Source organism: Salmo trutta, chromosome 8 (genome assembly GCF_901001165.1).
Source record: "Salmo trutta chromosome 8, fSalTru1.1, whole genome shotgun sequence".
In the NCBI taxonomy this organism is placed as follows: Eukaryota; Metazoa; Chordata; class Actinopteri; order Salmoniformes; family Salmonidae; genus Salmo; species Salmo trutta.
The window spans coordinates 16834410-16851909 of record NC_042964.1 but is presented as its reverse complement, the minus strand read 5'-3'; the positions used below and the strand labels follow the sequence as shown (position 1 = coordinate 16851909).

The 17500-nt window shown below is 45.8% G+C and overlaps 1 protein-coding gene across 5 annotated transcripts in view; it reads right to left on the bottom strand.

Annotated features, from left to right (window-relative positions):
- LOC115198296 (chromodomain-helicase-DNA-binding protein 3) overlaps positions 1–17500 on the bottom strand; it is a 28439-nt gene that overhangs the window by 2161 nt on the left and 8778 nt on the right. Inside the window, exons 18-39 of one of the 5 annotated variants that reach the window (XM_029760165.1) lie at positions 17210–17383; positions 16809–16950; positions 16309–16440; positions 16019–16136; positions 15763–15887; positions 15157–15388; positions 13551–13768; positions 13105–13282; positions 12706–12792; positions 12174–12262; positions 11857–11990; positions 11515–11659; positions 10853–11051; positions 10419–10585; positions 9938–10304; positions 9678–9815; positions 9083–9191; positions 8522–8654; positions 6453–6648; positions 5621–5784; positions 5367–5493; positions 211–1678 (exon numbers count right to left, since the gene is read on the bottom strand). In XM_029760165.1, the coding sequence (XP_029616025.1) occupies positions 1449–1678; positions 5367–5493; positions 5621–5784; positions 6453–6648; positions 8522–8654; positions 9083–9191; positions 9678–9815; positions 9938–10304; positions 10419–10585; positions 10853–11051; positions 11515–11659; positions 11857–11990; positions 12174–12262; positions 12706–12792; positions 13105–13282; positions 13551–13768; positions 15157–15388; positions 15763–15887; positions 16019–16136; positions 16309–16440; positions 16809–16950; positions 17210–17383 (3604 nt within the window). In that variant the 3' untranslated portion in view covers positions 211–1448. Of the gene's footprint in view, positions 1–210; positions 1679–5366; positions 5494–5620; positions 5785–6452; positions 6649–8521; positions 8655–9082; positions 9192–9677; positions 9816–9937; positions 10305–10418; positions 10586–10852; positions 11052–11514; positions 11660–11856; positions 11991–12173; positions 12263–12705; positions 12793–13104; positions 13283–13550; positions 13769–15156; positions 15389–15762; positions 15888–16018; positions 16137–16308; positions 16441–16808; positions 16951–17209; positions 17384–17500 lie in introns of those variants that run through there. The other 4 variants (XM_029760166.1, XM_029760167.1, XM_029760168.1 and 1 more) reach the window with 4 other exon arrangements.

Here is a 17500-nt window from a genome sequence, read left to right as displayed (position 1 = left end):
GAGCAGTCCTGGAGAGACAGACTTGCAGCTTGACTTAGCATAACAAGAATATCCACAATTACTCTGTCAGAGTTGTTTTTGTGTGTGTGTGAGTGTGTATTCCCACATGTGTGTATGCCAACACTTTCGCACCTGCATGAGTGTGTGTGTGTGTGTGCACAGGCATGTCCTGTACAATATCACTTTCCCTTTTGCAGATCCAATCTAATCTTTTTGTAATGTTATTCCATTAAAGAATTTGGGCCAACAAGTCAAGCCACACTTTGTGCTTTGAGGTACAGGAAACACCAGCTGAGCACTTTTTCACACATATACACTTCATGACACTACACCACATCGTCGTCCCAATACCAGACCCCCTATTGCCTGCGTTTCTTTCTTACGTCCATCAAGATAAAGTGACCCCATATAAAGGTGCTACAGTAAGTATGATTGGCCAATACAATACAAAGAATACAGGTCCCTACGCCAAGCTCTCTTCCCATTGGTCACTGTCCTCTTCACATCTCATGTTGATTGGTTCATTACGACAACAACAATATAAAAACAGGAAGTACTTTTGTTTCTACATCTGTGCTGCTTTACGGTTGGTTGGGCTTGGAATCTGGAATGCCGAGGGGTGATTCAGTCCAGGGACAATTTTTCCTCATTCAAATTTTTTGGGGTTGAAATGAGAAAATCCAGCATGGTCCACTTTGGCTTGCATTTGCATTGCAGTGCCTTGTATTGAACAGAGGAGGGTAGTGCAGAGAGAGACCAGTCTTAGTAGGTTTAGGTAATGTTGTGTGCAAGGTCTGCTGTGTGTGTGTGTAAGAGAGAGGGAGGATGAGGAGTGCAGGACTGAGAGAGGGATTGTGGAAGAATGAAGGAGTGCAGAGTCGAAGTGCGGAGTCGTTCACTCAGCCGTCGGATAAAGAATGATTCCGGAGGGGAAGCATTGGGGCAGAACGGGAGAGAGAAGGGATAGAAACGGGCCAGTAGATTTGTCTGACGCAGAGAAGGAGGAATGAAAAAGAACAAATCTCCCCTTTCTTTGCATGTTTCTCTCTTTCAGCTGCTCATACCTACATTCTTGAAACCCTTCTCTCTTGATTACATTAACATACTCTCGCTATTTTTCCTCGTTGCCTTTTTCTCTCTGCCAACATTTCTCCCCCAGAGTCAGCTTACGGGCCTCTTTCCTTCTTTCCTTCCCTCTTTCCCCCTCTATTTTTTGGCCAGACAATTCACCTTCCTCTCACTATAAATTGTCCATGTTTTACTTCAAAGCAGTGCCTTTTGGATTCTCTCTCTCTCTCTCTCCCTGCCTCCCTCCATCTCCCTCTCTCTCTCACTATCCGTCGTCCATGCTTTACTGCAAAGTGCCGTCTCTTCTCTTTTCCTCCTTTTGGATTCTGTCTTTCTCTGTGCTTCTCCACCTCTCCCTCCATCTCTCCATCCCTCCCTCCTCAGGGTTTCTTGGGCCGCCCGTTGCGGGGCAGGTTCTCCACGGTGTTACTGAGGCGGTACTTGACGATGATGCTGTGCACCGTGGACTTAGGCATCCTCAGCTCCTGCCCGATGGACCCCTCCGATTTGCCGTCCTTCCACAGGTCGACCACGCGTTGCCGCTGCATGATGTCGTGCTCCTTGGTCTTCAGGAAGCCGGCGCCGCCGCCACCCGGGGCTTCTGGGGCTTCTGTGGGGGCAGACAAGCGGCAGAGCTGTAGAGACTGGGTGGGACTGGGAGGGAGAGGTAGGGGTCACCACGTCAACGCCACGGCAACACCCCAGCAACGCCATGGTAACACGAGCGACAGTCAGTCAGTTCAGGGCAGTCTGGCCCTCAAAACTCCACTACTGAGGGTCAGCTTCCTCGAGGTGTCATGGAAACAACAACAACCACAACATCATTGTTACACTTCCCAAAGGGCAACCCATTTTGAGGGACAGTCAATGTTGTTGAAAGTTTGCGTTCTCACAATTCAGGTGTGTTGAAATGCCATTACGTTTTGCTTGGAGTTCACCGAGGTTAGCTACAGTTACACAGTGAGAAAAGACGCAGGGCAGACAGAAGTTGTTTATTTTGACTCAGTAGCAGCTTTGCGTACTCAGGACTGGGATGAGGTGACCAGACTGTTGAAGTGAGGTTATTATCAGGTTATTATGAGGTCATAGAAGTGTTAGCTTTTTCCATTCACTGTTTTTCCTCACTCTCTCCCTCTGCTCCTCTCCTCCACACTCCCCTCTGTCTCTCTTCTCTCCCCACTCTCTCATCTTTCTCCCCCCTCCTATCATTTCCTGCTCTCTCTCTCCCCCTCTGCTCTTCTCTCTCCTCTTCCTCTCTCCCCCTCTGTCTCCCTCTCTTCTTTTTCTCTAAAAAGTGGTGACCAACCAGAGCTACCCTAATCAAGACAACAAACCCCAACGCACCCCCATATACCAAATATTTATAGCTCTACCCAGAGAGCGCATTCATTCGTTCAGACTGTCTGTGTGTTCAGCTGCTTAGCGTTCATCTCAGCACGGTCCCCTCAGACTCAACACCCACAGAGAACAGACAGACGGTGTGTGATCTAGCGACTATTTCTGAACACCAGCGTTCCGCCCAGCATTCAGTTCAGCCAAGCCTCAGAGAGTTCTGGTTCACATGTCACAACAAGGAGTTTACACAAGCAACTTCTGTGTGGTTTGGTGTCCTCTTAAAATACCTTTGTACAAAGTCCCTGGAGACTGAATTACATCTTGGCACCGCAACGCGCTACGAAATGAACTAACGGCCCATTTTTCAGAAAAAGAAAAAAACGAATCTCCCAGAATGCTATGTCTCAGACTGATGGGTCCCACTGCAAATACATAAATCAAGATGTAGGAATGCAGGTCCACACTACAGACGGACTGGATCACAGCACCCTGGATCACAGCATCCTGGATCAGTCAGGCCCAATACAGAGTAATACCAGTGGGGAGTATCAGGTTTACCAAATATCTCCTCATCACTGTTAGAGTTCTGTTACACACTCCAGAGCAGACGTATCTGGTCAACATCTGCTGTAGCCAAACTAAATGGAGGGAAAACAAATTGTTGGCAGCTGGAGTGGACTTAAAAACGACTGAAAGAGCTGGACAATAAGCCCCCCCCCCCCCCCCCCCCCCCCCCCAAAAAAAAGGTGGAGAGTTTGAGGTGGAGAGTTTAGAATATTTTAATTACGCCAATGAGTAGAATAAACCTTTAGGAGGAAAAATCAACATCTGTAAATATTCTTCCAAAATTGTTTGTGGGGCTCCAACGTACTGGACACCTTCATATTCTTGCAAGCCTTCCACCAAGTAGAATTTTCAAATCTCCCAATATTGACATCAATGCATGACTAAGTGAAAGTTCAATTTAAGCGGAAGGATTCACCATAGAAATAGAATGACATCATTCCAGTTCTGAGGGATCCGCCCCAAAGTGACAAAAACATTTTGACATCAGAGATTGTGATTAGCAGTGAACCTGACTACTTCAGGTGGTAATCTGACAACACTAACAGCAACGAAAACAAAGACAAAGTGGATCTCACTGATCTAAGTGTCTCCGGCATTGCCAGGGTTTATTGAGCCATGACAGATGAGGGGACGTTCTCAACTCAGTTTTCTTCAATAAATAGTGCTCAGAAGGATGTTACAAACCAGGGAGTAATCCCACAGTGCCATTTGAGAAAAAAACAGGTGACTACTACACACTACCTAGACGCGTTCACACTGCGACTTAGCCCTGGGCTAAGAGACATTTTAGCCCGGGGCTAATGGAGTGTTCACACATGCACATTTTAACGTGGGCTAGCGCCAACCTTAGCCCAGGGCTTTTCGGGGGCTAGCGCCAACCTTAGCCCAGGGCTTTTCGGGGGCTACCGCCAACCTTGGCCCAGGGCTTTTCGGGGGCTAGCGCCAGAAACACGGTGCCAAAATAGCCGGTGTGAAACGGGGTCGAGAATAACGCATATAATTGTCACTGTCCAATCACAAAAGCTGCACTTCCTCTTCATTTGCATATGCTTGTGATGCCTGTAATGCGTTCTGCACACTATTTTGATAAGTACATTTATACTATTTCATCTTTCCATCTGAGGACAAAAAAAAAAAAAAAAAAATACTTTAATCCGTTCAGAAACAAAAACGGTTGCTACGCAGGCTGGCCAACGTCTTCCCACTGGGCACACATGGGTTAAATCAATGTTGTTTCCACATAATTTTAATGAAATTACATTGACCCAACGTGGAATAGATGTTGAATTGACATCTGTGCCCAGTGAGTTTCATTTAGCTAGCCTCTGAAGCCACAAACTCTACAGCTGGAAGGGCAGCAAAAGCTTAATTTCCGTCTGTTTTCATAGGTTTTCTATTGACATTTAATTGTATAGAGCTATCCATGATAATAATATTGTTGGATGATTTTGCCTGGATCAGAAAAGTCGATGTATCTTCTCTGCACAGCATTCTCTATACAGAGCAAGATCGCATTTCAAGTGAGAAAATTTGTTTCCGAAGGTTCGGACAGGCAGACAGCAAGGTTTACACAAACCATCACTGTTGAAAATAAAACGCTAGGCTAGAAGCAAGAGGGAAATTAACATGTGAATAAATGCTTTATTGCTTATAAAATTGGTCACGTTGCAGAGATAGAATGTTGGTCGCGTGTTGTGTTTGTCTGTTATCCCAGGGCTTTGGAATACAAGTGGGAATCCTTAGCCCATGGCTAAAGCTCAGCCCAGGGTTAACAAATGCTTGTGTGACACAAAGGATAAGCTAGCTCAGGGCCAGTCTTAGCCCGGGGCTAAGAACAACGCAGTGTAAAAAGGCCTAGAAGCATTAACCTCACCATAATGATCTATATAGCAACAGATGCAAATATCTCACTACAAAATGTATGACCATATAAAGATGCTACATTCCCTATGCATTATCTGGTACAGATTTGACCCATCTGTCCAAGATGCCAGAGCCAGAAGCCAACGCATTCTAAACTATACCTCATTAGGTCTACATCTACATAAATATACACTGGAAATACACTGGTATAATACATACTCTCAGAGGTACTGCAGCTTAAGCTAAATGGATTTGTCTTCTCTGCTTGGACTGTACAGACGCCCTACTTGGAACGACTACACACACACACACATAAACACAAACCACATTTTTTCCAAAGCTTCACTGATGAAGGAATTCTAGTGACTTGTTGACTTTATCAGATAATAAATGTAGGATTTCGGCAAGAAATGCAGCAGCTGCAGAGTAGCAACCCATAAAAAACACTTCTAACTGATAGGAACATCATTCATGAGTAGTTTTGGAAAGACCTTTTCAGTGAATGGCTGTTACAGCACAGTGTAGCCACTGACCTGATACGAAAGATCCAGGGGGCATCTGGCTGTAGTTGGCCCCTCCCATGGGTAAGACTCCCGGGGGGACGGGGGTGAAGGCGGGTCCAAAGTTCTGAGGAGTGGCGTAGGGTCCTGGAGGGATGGTCTGTAGGGAGAGGGAACAGACTGTCAATTTGATGATCGATCGAAATCAAAAAGAATAATCAGAAGCCTGAGTGTGTGTGTGTGTGTGTGTGTGTGTGTGTGTGTGTGTGTGTACTCAGTCTACTTACCGGGGGAGTGTGTGTGTCGGTACCCTTGCTGGCTAGTCTGCTGAGGATGCTCCTCTCTGACATCTGCAGGCGTGCGGCGATGGGCGGGACTCGGGACAGTGTGGCAGGGAGCCGCGTCACGTCAGCCTTCATGTCACTCAGCAGCTCCTCCAACTGGTTCAGCACTGAAATTACAACAACTCAACGGTCAATTCCTTCCATTAGCCATTCCAAGCAGCTATTAGATTAGTCAATCACTGTTAACCATTACAAGCAGCTATTGGTGTGTTAGTATTAACCATCAACTACGTACTCTATCAGTCTCCCACTAGGTTTGAGTTACATTATACAGTGAGACAATTTAGGCCACAGGGCATGTAGAATCGGTTGTGTTGGAAGCAAAGGCCTGCCCCCACTGAAGCACTACAATATTGAACGCTCGTTTTCATTTATTGGCACGAAACCGACATGGCACATTTTGTATAAACGTATCTCTATCTTTCAGTATTGTTGTAGAATACTGAAAAAGTCAAGCCAGTATGTTGTCCTTTCAAATGAACAATCCAAGCATACCAACTCATCAGAGATCGGATGAGGCCATTTTCTGAGCTAACAAACAAGTCTGGTAACTGAGATTGCAACTCTATCCTGAAGTTGATATTGTGAAATGTTAGCTTCTGGCAGCAGCAGCTCTGTGAGGCTGACAGATTCAGGTCAAAGAACGTTGAAAAGATGTAGTCTGGGAGATTGTTTCTTTATCTTTATTTCTAAAATAAATGGGTACAGACGCACACCACACACACAGACAGAAAGGGGAGGGAGATTTTGGGGTTTGTGTGTGTGTGTCCCTCACCCTTGTGCAGCACTGCGTTGGCAGGTTTGTTCCCGGCCAGGGACTCCTTGCTGAGGTGCTGGTGGGACTCAGCTAAACACTCCACCTCGGCGAAGCGGGCGTTTAGGGCCATGGCGGGGTGGACCGGGTCCTGGGTCATATTCAGGTATGCTGCCCTCCTCAGCTGCTCCTCGATCACCAGGGCCTGCTCTAATAACTGGGGGGGGGGGGGGGGGGTCAGTTCTTTCATTAAGGATTGTCATAAAACTGCTTCTTGACATATATCTGGCCAACATGTACAGTGTGTACTGCATGGGAAGAAAGTTTCATTGAGTTGAATTCATCTGAATCGTAACGAGGAAGATGTTCGAGAAAAAATAGGAAGAAAGAGGAGAGAGATAAACAGAATGTGAGGATGGCACGAGGAGGAGAGAAGAATGAGTCAGAAAAAGACAGATGATGTGGGGAGAAATTCTAGGGAAAATATTCCTATTTACAGTGTTATTTTAGCCACCATCATTGTGTGTGAGTGAGAATGCGGATGTTGAGGTCGGGGCATGAAACATGTGAGGCCATCAAAAACAGGATGAGTGCCATTTCACAAACGCACCGGTCAGCAATACCACCCTGGTATCTGTCTGTCAATTCAATATCTGTCATTCATAGGGTCTCAGGCTTACATCTTTCAAACAGATGTGTTCTATTAGATATTGAACTGTACTTAAATACAGTGAGCTCCAAAAGTATTGGGACCGTGACACATTTTTCTGGCTCTGTACTTCAGCACTTTGGATTTGAAATGATACAATGACTATAAGGTTAATGTGCGGACTGTCATCTTTAATTTGAGGGGATTTTCTTCCATATCGGGTGAACTGTTTCAAAATTACAGCACTTTTTGTACATAGTCCCCCCCATATCATGGGACCAAACTCAATTTTTTTTTTAACTAGGCAAATCAGTTAAGAAGAAATTCTTATTTACAATGACGGCCTAGGAACAGTGGGTTAACTGCCTTATTCTGGGGTAGAACGACAGATTTTTACCTTGTCAGCTCGGGGATTCAATCTAGCGACCTTTCGGTTACTGGCCCAACGCTCTAACCACTAGGCTACCTACAGCCCCACTTATATGTGTATTGAAGTAGTAAAAGGTATTTGGTCCCGTATTCCTAGCACGCAATGACTACATCAAGCTTGTGACTCTACACATTTGTTGGATGCATTTGCTGTTTGTTTTGGTTGCATTTCAGATCATTTTGAGCCCAATAGAAATGAATGGTACATAATGTATTGCGTTATTTTGGAGTCACTTTTATTGTAAATAAGAATAGAATATGTTTCTAAACACTTCTACGTTAATGTGGAAGCTACCATGACTATGGATAATCCTGAATGAATCGTGAAGAATGATGAGTGAAAGATACAGACGCACAAATATCATACCCCCAACACATGCTAACCTCTCACCATTACAATAACATGGTTAACAATTTTTTTGGGGGGGGGGGGGGGTATGAAACACAACCAAAACAAACAGCAAATGCATCTCACATTTGTAGCGTAACAAACTTGATGTAGTCATTGCATGCTATGAATATGGGACTTTTTACTACTTTCATACACATATAAGTGATTTTGTCCCAATACTTTTGGTCCACTAAAATGGGGGGGACTATGTACAAAAACTGTTAGAATTTCAAAACGGTTCACCCGATATGGATGAAAATACCCTAAAATTTAAGCTGACAGTCTGCACATGAACCTCATAGTCGTTGTATCATTTCAAATCCAAAGTCCTGGAGTACAGAGCCAAAACAACAAAAACAAAATGTCACTGTCCCAATACTTTTGGAGCTCCCTGTATGTCCTGAATTGTGTTCATCTTGTCTGTGTCATGGTTGTGTGGTGTCAGTTATGTGATGGTTATGTTATAGTATGTCATGTGATGTGTAGGGCCCAGAGTGTTTCCTGGCCTTTTAGTTATTCTACGCTATGTATCCTATGCCATGCTACACTGCTATGCAATGTCATGTCATGCTATGTCATGTCAGGTTATGTCATTTTATGTCACGCCATGTGGTGTCGTACCTTGAAGCGGCGGGCCAGGAACTTGTTCTTCATCTCCAGGAAGTTGCCCTTGTTGGCCTGCGACTTGAAGGGCTCGTTGACAATGGCGAACTGGGGGTCGTTCTGAATGTCCTGCCACCTCGCGTACCCATGACTGATACAGAGAGGTCAAGGGTCATACAAGCTCAATACATCATTGGCAAATCCCAAACAAACATCTAGCTTGTCAGTGGTAATAAGTATTTTAGCACAACTTCTACTAAGCCTATGAATAGGGCTATCATCATCAAGCTTATTCCTATCGAATTCTTTCAGATCTTTATAGTGTTTCTTGTGTTAGGAGGGCTAGGGTTAGATTCGGGATTGGGAATTCTAGTGAAAGTCACAGAAATAGAACAAACAGAAAGGACTTCCAATCTCTATTCCGCGTGTAGATCTCTGCAGACACATTCTAATACTTCTCTGCTATACAAAGGCATCAGTGGATGGACTTGTTGACTTCTAACAAGAAGCCCCTGCCGCAGCAAGATCAATAAATAAACACGACAAGACGGTCTCCTTGGCAACCACCGTCAAGGATACAGAACGATTCCCGCCAGCAGCCAGAAGTCGTGCCGCCGGTGCCAGATCTCATTCATCTTCCCAGAGGAGATGGCCGCCCGCTCCTCGTTCTGCCACAGCGTATGCAGCTCTGCAGGGTGAAACATCAGCATAATGTTGTGTCAAAGTTATAACAATGTTAAAACAACCTGTGATTTCTGCCACAGCGTGTGCAGCTCCGCAGGGGGACAACGTCAGCATAATGTCAATGTTATAACGTCAACATAATGTTGTTTTACTGTTAAATGAACAACGTGTGTTCTGTCACAGTATGTGCATCTCTGCAGGGTAAAGTCAATATAATATTGTATCAATGTTATAACAACAACCTGTGATACTGACTGAGGGTGTTCTGGACCTCTATAGGAAAAAGTCAACACAACGTTGTGCCAATGTTAAAACACTCATGCTAAAGCAACCCATGATACTGAATCCCTGTTTGTTGCGCTCAGTGTGGGTGAATATCAACATAACATTGAATGAACGTTGAAACAACCCTTGATACAGAGTGAGTTCTGCCACAGCTCTAACACACAGTACCAGATATGACAGGGGTCATATGATAGGGGTCATTTACCCGTGAAGCCCCCGTCAGCGATGTTGAACATGAAGCGCCGTCGCTCGGGGGGGATGATGGGGGGTTTCGGCAAGGTGTCTTTGGCAACCTCCTCCTTCGCCACTTCTTTCCCAGCATCCTTTTCACCTTTTACTTCCTCTGTGACCAAGAAGAACACAAGCAAGTTCGTTTAGATCAGTGGATGCCATTGAAATATACCTATACATATATCTACCAGTGACTAGTCAGTGAGTCACTAACAAACAGGTGAGGTCACTCACCTTTCATCATGTCAGAGGGTTGCTGTCTGTCCATCTTCTCCTTGTCTGATGCTTCTGTGGCGACAGGGGCTTCCTCGCCCTCCTTGTCGTTCTCCTTCTCTCTCCCCTTCTCCTCCTCCTCCATCTTCTCTCCAGGTGAGAGCGTTACACTACCTGGTTTCTCATCTTTGACCTCCGACCCTTGTTTAGTTGTTCCTCCCGGTGTGCCCTCCGTACTCTCCTCTTCTCCTTTCTTCTCCTCCACTGGGGCCGGAGGGGTGTCAGTCGTTTTTGTTTCTTTCCCCTCCTCTTTTGTATCAATCTCTTCCTTGTCTGTTGTTGTACTAGGGGATAATTCTTGCGGAGCTTCTTTCGTAGGGATTGGAGGCTGGGGACAAGACAAAACATAGTGTTCAGTGACAGTCGTTGGTATAACTGTATGTAGGTTAGCAAGATTTATTAAGACTGTGAACTGTGTAATTAACAGCATTCAATCTCTCACCACTTCAGGATCTGCACTCCTGTTGCCCTCTACCGCTTTAACCCCTTCCGTCTCTTTCTCGCCATCTTTCTCTGGCTCAGACGCGGCCTTACCCTCCTCCTTCTCCCCCTCCTCCTTCTCTCCATCTTTCCCGTTCTTCTCTAGTTTCTCTGAGGGAGCAGGGGTAGCTGAACACAATACACAGGCAGAGGGTCATCCCTCGTTCACATACACACACACACAGTTATCACAGTCATACTTGGAGTGCCCCCTGCTGGATATGTTTTGAGCTGCATGCCTGCTTACGTGTGTGTGTGTGTGTGTGTGTGTGTGTGTGTGTGTGTGTGTGTGTGTGTGTGTGTGTGTGTGTGTGTGTGTGTGTGTGTGTGCGCATGTGTGTGCATGTGTGTGTATGCGTGTGTATGCGTGCGTGAGTGTGTACTTTGTTCACCCACCTGGTTTGGAGGTGCAGGGGGTGTTGTCTGAGGTACAGCTGGGGTCAGGGGTGGGCGTAGCGGTCTTCATGGTCCCTCCAGGGGAGGAGGCTCTGGAGGAGGAAGACACACTGACCTCTGGCCTCAGAGCCTCAGGCTTCATCTCTGGCTTCAGCTCTGGGAGACTCCACCGCCCGTTGATGTGCTCAAACTCCTGGATCTGAGGAGAAAGGAGGGGAGGGGATGGTTCAGAGACAGGACCAAGCAGCTGTCAATCATTGTTGACTGGCAATAAAGTATTCTATTCTGTACTGTACTGTGCTGTTCTGTACTGTTCTGTACTGTCCTATACTGTTCTTTTCTGTACTGTTCTGTTCTAATTCTAGTCTAACCAACAGTCTCTTTCCCTGGGAAAAATGGGCTCTAATTTCTGTGGCTTTTCATTGATGTATCTTTGTGTCACGAGGAAGTCTGGGAAAATCTTAGTGGAGAGGAAAGAGGTCGAATGACTGTAAAATATCTCTATTTCCTCATTTGATTTCCTTTGTTAGATTCTGGTCTGACAGGTCTGAATGGGTGACAGCTGTGCTAAAAAAAAAAAAACAGTTGCTATTGGTTGAAATGTAACTAGCTAGCGTGTTAGCTTAGCATTGTGGTTGCTAGGATACACTTTGACCCCTGACCTTCTTCTTGACCAGGGACATGACCCCGATGCGGGTCAGCACGGGCTGACGGCACAGGCCCTCCCTCGGCACGCCGTCGGCGAACGTCTCGGCGCCGTCGGCCACGGGCTCACACAGGTGACGCATGAACAGAGACACATATGCCCTGAAAGAGAAAGAGGAGAGAAGTGAGGGAGAGAGAGGCAGTAGGAGAGCAGAAAAGGAGGAGGGGGGGACAAGAGAAAAAGGTTTCGAAAAACAGCAAACAAAGAAGGACCAGCAACTACATTGTAATGAGAAGATCTCAGCCCAAGCTCATACTGGAGCCAGAGACACAAACGATCCCAGTTCCTCTCCACTCACTTGAACTCCTTCTCACTCTTGCCCCTCAGGTCTCTGACCAGCCACTGGCAGGAGAAGGCGTCCTGGGCGGGCATGCCCCAACGCATCACCGCGTTTAGGAAGGCCTTCCGCTGGCGGGTGTTGAAGCCCAACACCTAGAGGGGTAGAGGGGACATAAGGACATTATAACACATTCACAACCCATACACATTGCATTCATATGCAGTTCATAAGCCATGAGAGGGGGGACGGCGAGAGAGTTGTGCCCCAGGTGAAAGGTACCTACATAAGGACTTCATAACCCATACACAGCAGAACAGAAGGTTATTTTGTCTAACCTCCAGGTTGCCGGCCACTCTGGCCAACAGGGGGGGCAACGGCTTGTCTCTCTCGTTCCTCATCTGGCGGCGGGACTGTCTGCGAGAACCTGGAGTGAGAGAGGAATCAGGTAGAGAGAGAGAGAGAGAGAGAGAGAGAGAGAGAGAGAGAGAGAGAGAGAGAGAGAGAGAGGAGGAGGAAAGTCAGGAGAGTGGTTGGTAACCAGCGTAGTACTTACGGTGCCAGTTGACTTGGACTGAAATAGGTTTGGATGCCGGTACTATTTAGGTGCAGTAGCTCCACAATACTTTGGAGCTAATATTCTATAAGAAGAACAGGAGCTCAAACAGTAGAACATTTGAGGTGCCAGTAGTCAGCTCCGCTGGGCTGCTGCCCAAGTTAAGCACGGGTACTAGTAAAGCAGACATAATATCAATCTAGTCTCTCCTTTAAAATCTAAACACTAAATTGAGAATAAAATAATCTATCACAACACATTCAACAGAGAAGGCTTCATTCCAAATGTGTTGTGCCTTGTGTACTTTGGCCTACCTTCTGGTCTCTCGTCGAAGTCTTCATCCTCCTCCTCGGAGCCCACAGAGTACTCGGACTGGTTATCTGAAATACCAGTATGCCAGTCTGAAACAGCACATGGTGTACCGTCAACAGGCTAGGCCCAGTATCCCCATGCGGCTACTACTAGCAATACTTTAACAAAGCTTCAGCATTACTTTAGCATTACCTAACGTATTGCACAAAGACCGTGTATGAAAATATCGAAATCTAACAAAGAGCACAACATTCTTTTATCAACCATGAATGAACCAATACATGGACATGACACAAAGTCTATCAACAGCAAAACGTTATTCAGAATGCCCCAGGTTGCCATAGTGATGCACCTACAGCCATCTCCGTGACAACCACGACTGATGGTTCCCAACTAACTACCTTGGTCCTCCTGTGCTGCGTCGTTGTAGTTGACAGGCTTGCGGTTCCTCTTGCCCTTGCCCAGTTTACTAGCCAGGTCCTCCTGTTGTTGCTCATAGTGATGTCTCAGCAGCTTCTCCCAGTATTCTGGGTCCACACACTCCTCCTGCTTAATGATCTCACGCTCCACCTCCTCAATCTGGATACACACATGCAAGAACATGGACGAACAGTTTACATATAACCAATGTGATATAATCTACTTACAAACTCTTCTATAGTTCAATGGAAAGTGTTAACAGTTTAGATTAGCATAAGAGGAACAAAAATACACCAACGTGCCATATAATATTTCTGTATAGATGCAAGCGTACAAAAAGTTGTAATCTGAAACAGCAATGTTATCACTTCTCTCTCTCTATCCTGCTCCCTCCCTCCCTCCCTTCCTCCCTCCCTCCCTCTCTCACCTTATCCTCCTCTCGGACCATGTATCGGGCCACTTTGAAGGAGCTCAGGTATTCGTTCATGTTCTGCATGTCTGTGTCATCCGTAGCGTCCTGGCTCCGGTCCAGCAACCTCTCGATGGCCGAGCTGTCGTAGTGGATCACACTGCCCTCATCGTCCCTGTTGTCCCCCGCTGGACACCGTAGGGGAGAGAGGGTGGACATACGTGGTGGTGAGAGGACTTTGGGAGAATAGGAAACGGTGATGAAACAAAGATGAAGATGTGACTAAAATCATTCCATATACAGATGTATGTAACAACCCCCAAAAAGAAAGTGTAGTCCCTAAAGAACCCCTCATATTAAGTCCCTAAAGAACCCCTCATATTAAGTCCCTAAAGAACCCCTCATGTTAAGTCCCTAAAGAACCCCTCATATTAAGTCCCTAAAGAACCCCTCATATTAAGTCCCTAAAGAACCCCTCATGTTAAGTCCCTAAAGAACCCCTCATATTAAGTACCTAAAGAACCCCTCATATTAAGTACCTAAAGAACCCCTCATATTAAGTCCCTAAAGAACCCCTCATATTAAGTACCTAAAGAACCCCTCATATTAAGAACATAAAGAACCCCTCATATTAAGTCCCTAAAGAACCCCTCATATTAAGTACCTAAAGAACCCCTCATATTAAGTACCTAAAGAACCCCTCATATTAAGTACCTAAAGAACCCCTCATATTAAGTACCTAAAGAACCCCTCATATTAAGTCACTAAAGAACCCCTCATATTAAGTCCCCAAAGAACCCCTCATATTAAGTCCCTAAAGAACCCCTCATATTAAGTCCCTAAAGAACCCCTCATATTAAGTACCTAAAGAACCCCTCATATTAAGTACCTAAAGAACCCCTCATATTAAGAACATAAAGAACCCCTCATATTAAGTCCCTAAAGAACCCCTCAAATGAAGTACCTAAAGAACCCCTCATGTTAAGTCCCTAAAAAACCCCTCATATTAAGTCCCTAAAGAACCCCTCATATTAAGTCCCTAAAGAACCCCTCATATTAAGTCCCTAAAGAACCCCTCATGTTAAGTACCTGAAGAACCCCTCATATTAAGTACCTAAAGAACCCCTCATATTAAGAACATAAAGAACCCCTCATATTAAGTCCCTAAAGAACCCCTTATATTAAGAACCTAAAGAACCCCTCATATTAAGTACCTGAAGAACCCCTCATATTAAGTCCCTAAAGAACCCCTCATATTAAGTACCTAAAGAACCCCTCATATTAAGTCCCTAAAGAACCTCGCATATTAAGTACCTAAAGAACCCCTCATATTAAGTGCCTAAAGAACCTCTCATATTAAGTCCTAAAGAACCCCTCATATGAAGTCCTAAAGAACCCCTCATATTAAGTGCCTAAAGAACCCCTCATATTAAGTACATAAAGAACCCCTCATATTAAGAACCTAAAGAACCCCTCATATTAAGCTCTCCGCCTCCTATCCTCGCATTTTTCCATCTGATATCCCTCCATCCTCCTCCTGCTCTTCCCCTATCCTTCCCCCTTTCTCCTATCCTCCTTCCATCCCACATCAACAGGTGCCACAAAATGCTTGACAATAACTCACATTCAATCTCGTCCTTGAACAGCTCCTCGGTGCCAAACTTGAGGATGTCGTCCAGCTCCTGTTTGGACATGGATCCAGCCTTGGAGCCCAGGCCGGGCCGTACCACGAGGTGGGTCAACATCATCTTCCTCTTGGCCACCTGGGTGATGCGCTCCTCCACACTGGCACGGGTCACGAAGCGGTATATCATCACCTTGTTGGCCTGCCCGATGCGGTGGGCGCGACTGAACGCCTGTGGGGGAGGGAGGGTAGAGGGGGGGAGGAGTGAGACAGCAGGGTGGGACAAGGGAGATTGAAAGAAGCAGAGGGGGGTGAGACAGAGAGGGGTAGAGAAGAGATAAGATGAAAAAACAAAACAAAAAAACAAAATAAGGGGTAAAAAACCATACAAGCTTTTAAAAATATTAGTATTATTTCTTATTGTTGTTGCATTGTCGAGAGGGAACATGCAAGTACATGTGTATCCTGTGCATATGACAAATAAACATGACTTGATTTGATACAAGAATGCTGTCAAGACTTGTTTCCATTGATGGAAATGTAGATTCATGGCAGATCTGAGTGCATTGTGGGCTATAGAATGGCAGTGAATGGCAGACATTCTACCTGGATGTCATTGTGGGGGTTCCAGTCTGAGTCGAAGATGAAGACGGTGTCAGCTGTAGCCAGGTTAATACCCAAACCCCCTGCCCTGGTGGACAGCAGGAAACAGAACTGAGGAGCACCAGGAGCTGAGAGAGATAGAGGGAGGGTGGAGTTGTATTACACACACCCAAATCTCACAAGAAACTGAAAAGGCCCCTTTCATCTATAGGCGTGGCTTTTGTTTATAGAGCCCTTAGACTATGAGTGTCTCCCTCACCATTGAACCTGTCTATGGCCTCCTGTCTCAGAGCCCCTGTGATTCCTCCATCAATCCTCTCGTACTTATAACCCTCAAAGTCCAGGAAGTCCTCCAACAGGTCCAACATCTTAGTCATCTACCAGAGAGAGGAGAAAGAGGGAGGAGAGAGAGAGAACAGAGAAATGGTTACGGAAGTGCCCGTGTGTGTGTGTGTGTGTGTGTGTGTGTGTGTGTGTGTGTGTGTGTGTGTGTGTGTGTGTGTGTGTGTGTGTGTGTGTGTGTGTGTGTGTGTGTGTGTGTGTGCCAACCTGTGAGAAGACGAGCACGCGGTGTCCTTGGTCCTTCAGTTTTCTCATCATCTTTTGCAGAAGAGTCAGTTTCCCAGAAGCCTTTGTGAGGTCCGTGCCCTCGTACGCTCCGCTTGCAGTCTTACGGGCTTCCTAATACCACGGTAAAGACAACACACCGTGTCCATGTGATGACATATACACAGATATAGCTTCTTTACTGAACTTGCTTGTTTTAAATCCTCGGACAAGGTCATCTGATGAATAACTGAAAGAATATAAACTTTTTTTATTCCATAAACATCTATGTTTAGACATATTTGCATTCATGCATATTGCTAGATTTCCCCCTGGACTGTAATAAGCTGTAATAGGCTGGATACATTTGTAGCTATAATACTCAAACCTACCAGAAGGTGTCCCTGTACTGCAATTCAGAGGCTAATTACAGTCTTACAGTGGAAAATGTTGATACAGTATTCCTGTAACATAAATGACTATATAATTATGACGATAGTTACCATGGAGGCGACAGGGAAGAGGTAGGGGTGGTTGGCACACTTCTTCAAATCCATCATGATGTTGAGTAGAGACACCTGGTTACCTCCTCCTTTCGAGTTCAGAGCCTCAAAGTTCCTCGTCAGAATCAACTTGTAGTATTTCCTGTTAAAATACATCAATTGAGATGGGCACAGTTAGTGTGTGATTGTTTTTACGGTGAACTACTCCCTCTCTCTCTCTCTTTCCATCTCTCCATCTTCCACACTATTCACCTTCCCTCCCCTCTTCTTTCCGCTCTTCCCTCACTCTTTTATGACCTTTCTTTCATCACTACCTCTCTCTTTTCCTGTCCTCTCATCCTTCCTTATCCTTCCTTCTTTCCCTCCCTCCCTAACCTCCCCCCCCTCCCTACAACCCTTACTTCTGCATGGGGCTGAGTTCCACTCGTACGATGAGCTCTGTCTTGGCCGGCATGTTCTTGAAGACGTCAGCCTTCAGCCTCCTCAACATGTGTGGGCCCAGCAGGTCATGGAGCTTCTGGATCTGGTCCTCCTTGGAGATGTCGGCAAACTCCTCCAGGAACCCCTCCAGGTTACTACAGAGAGAGGGTGGGGAGGGGGGAGGGAGGTAGAGCGAGAGAGAAAGGATGCCAGGTGAGTCGGGGCCATTTTGGTTGAAAACATGTAAGTAGAGGTAGAGATGTGTGACTGGT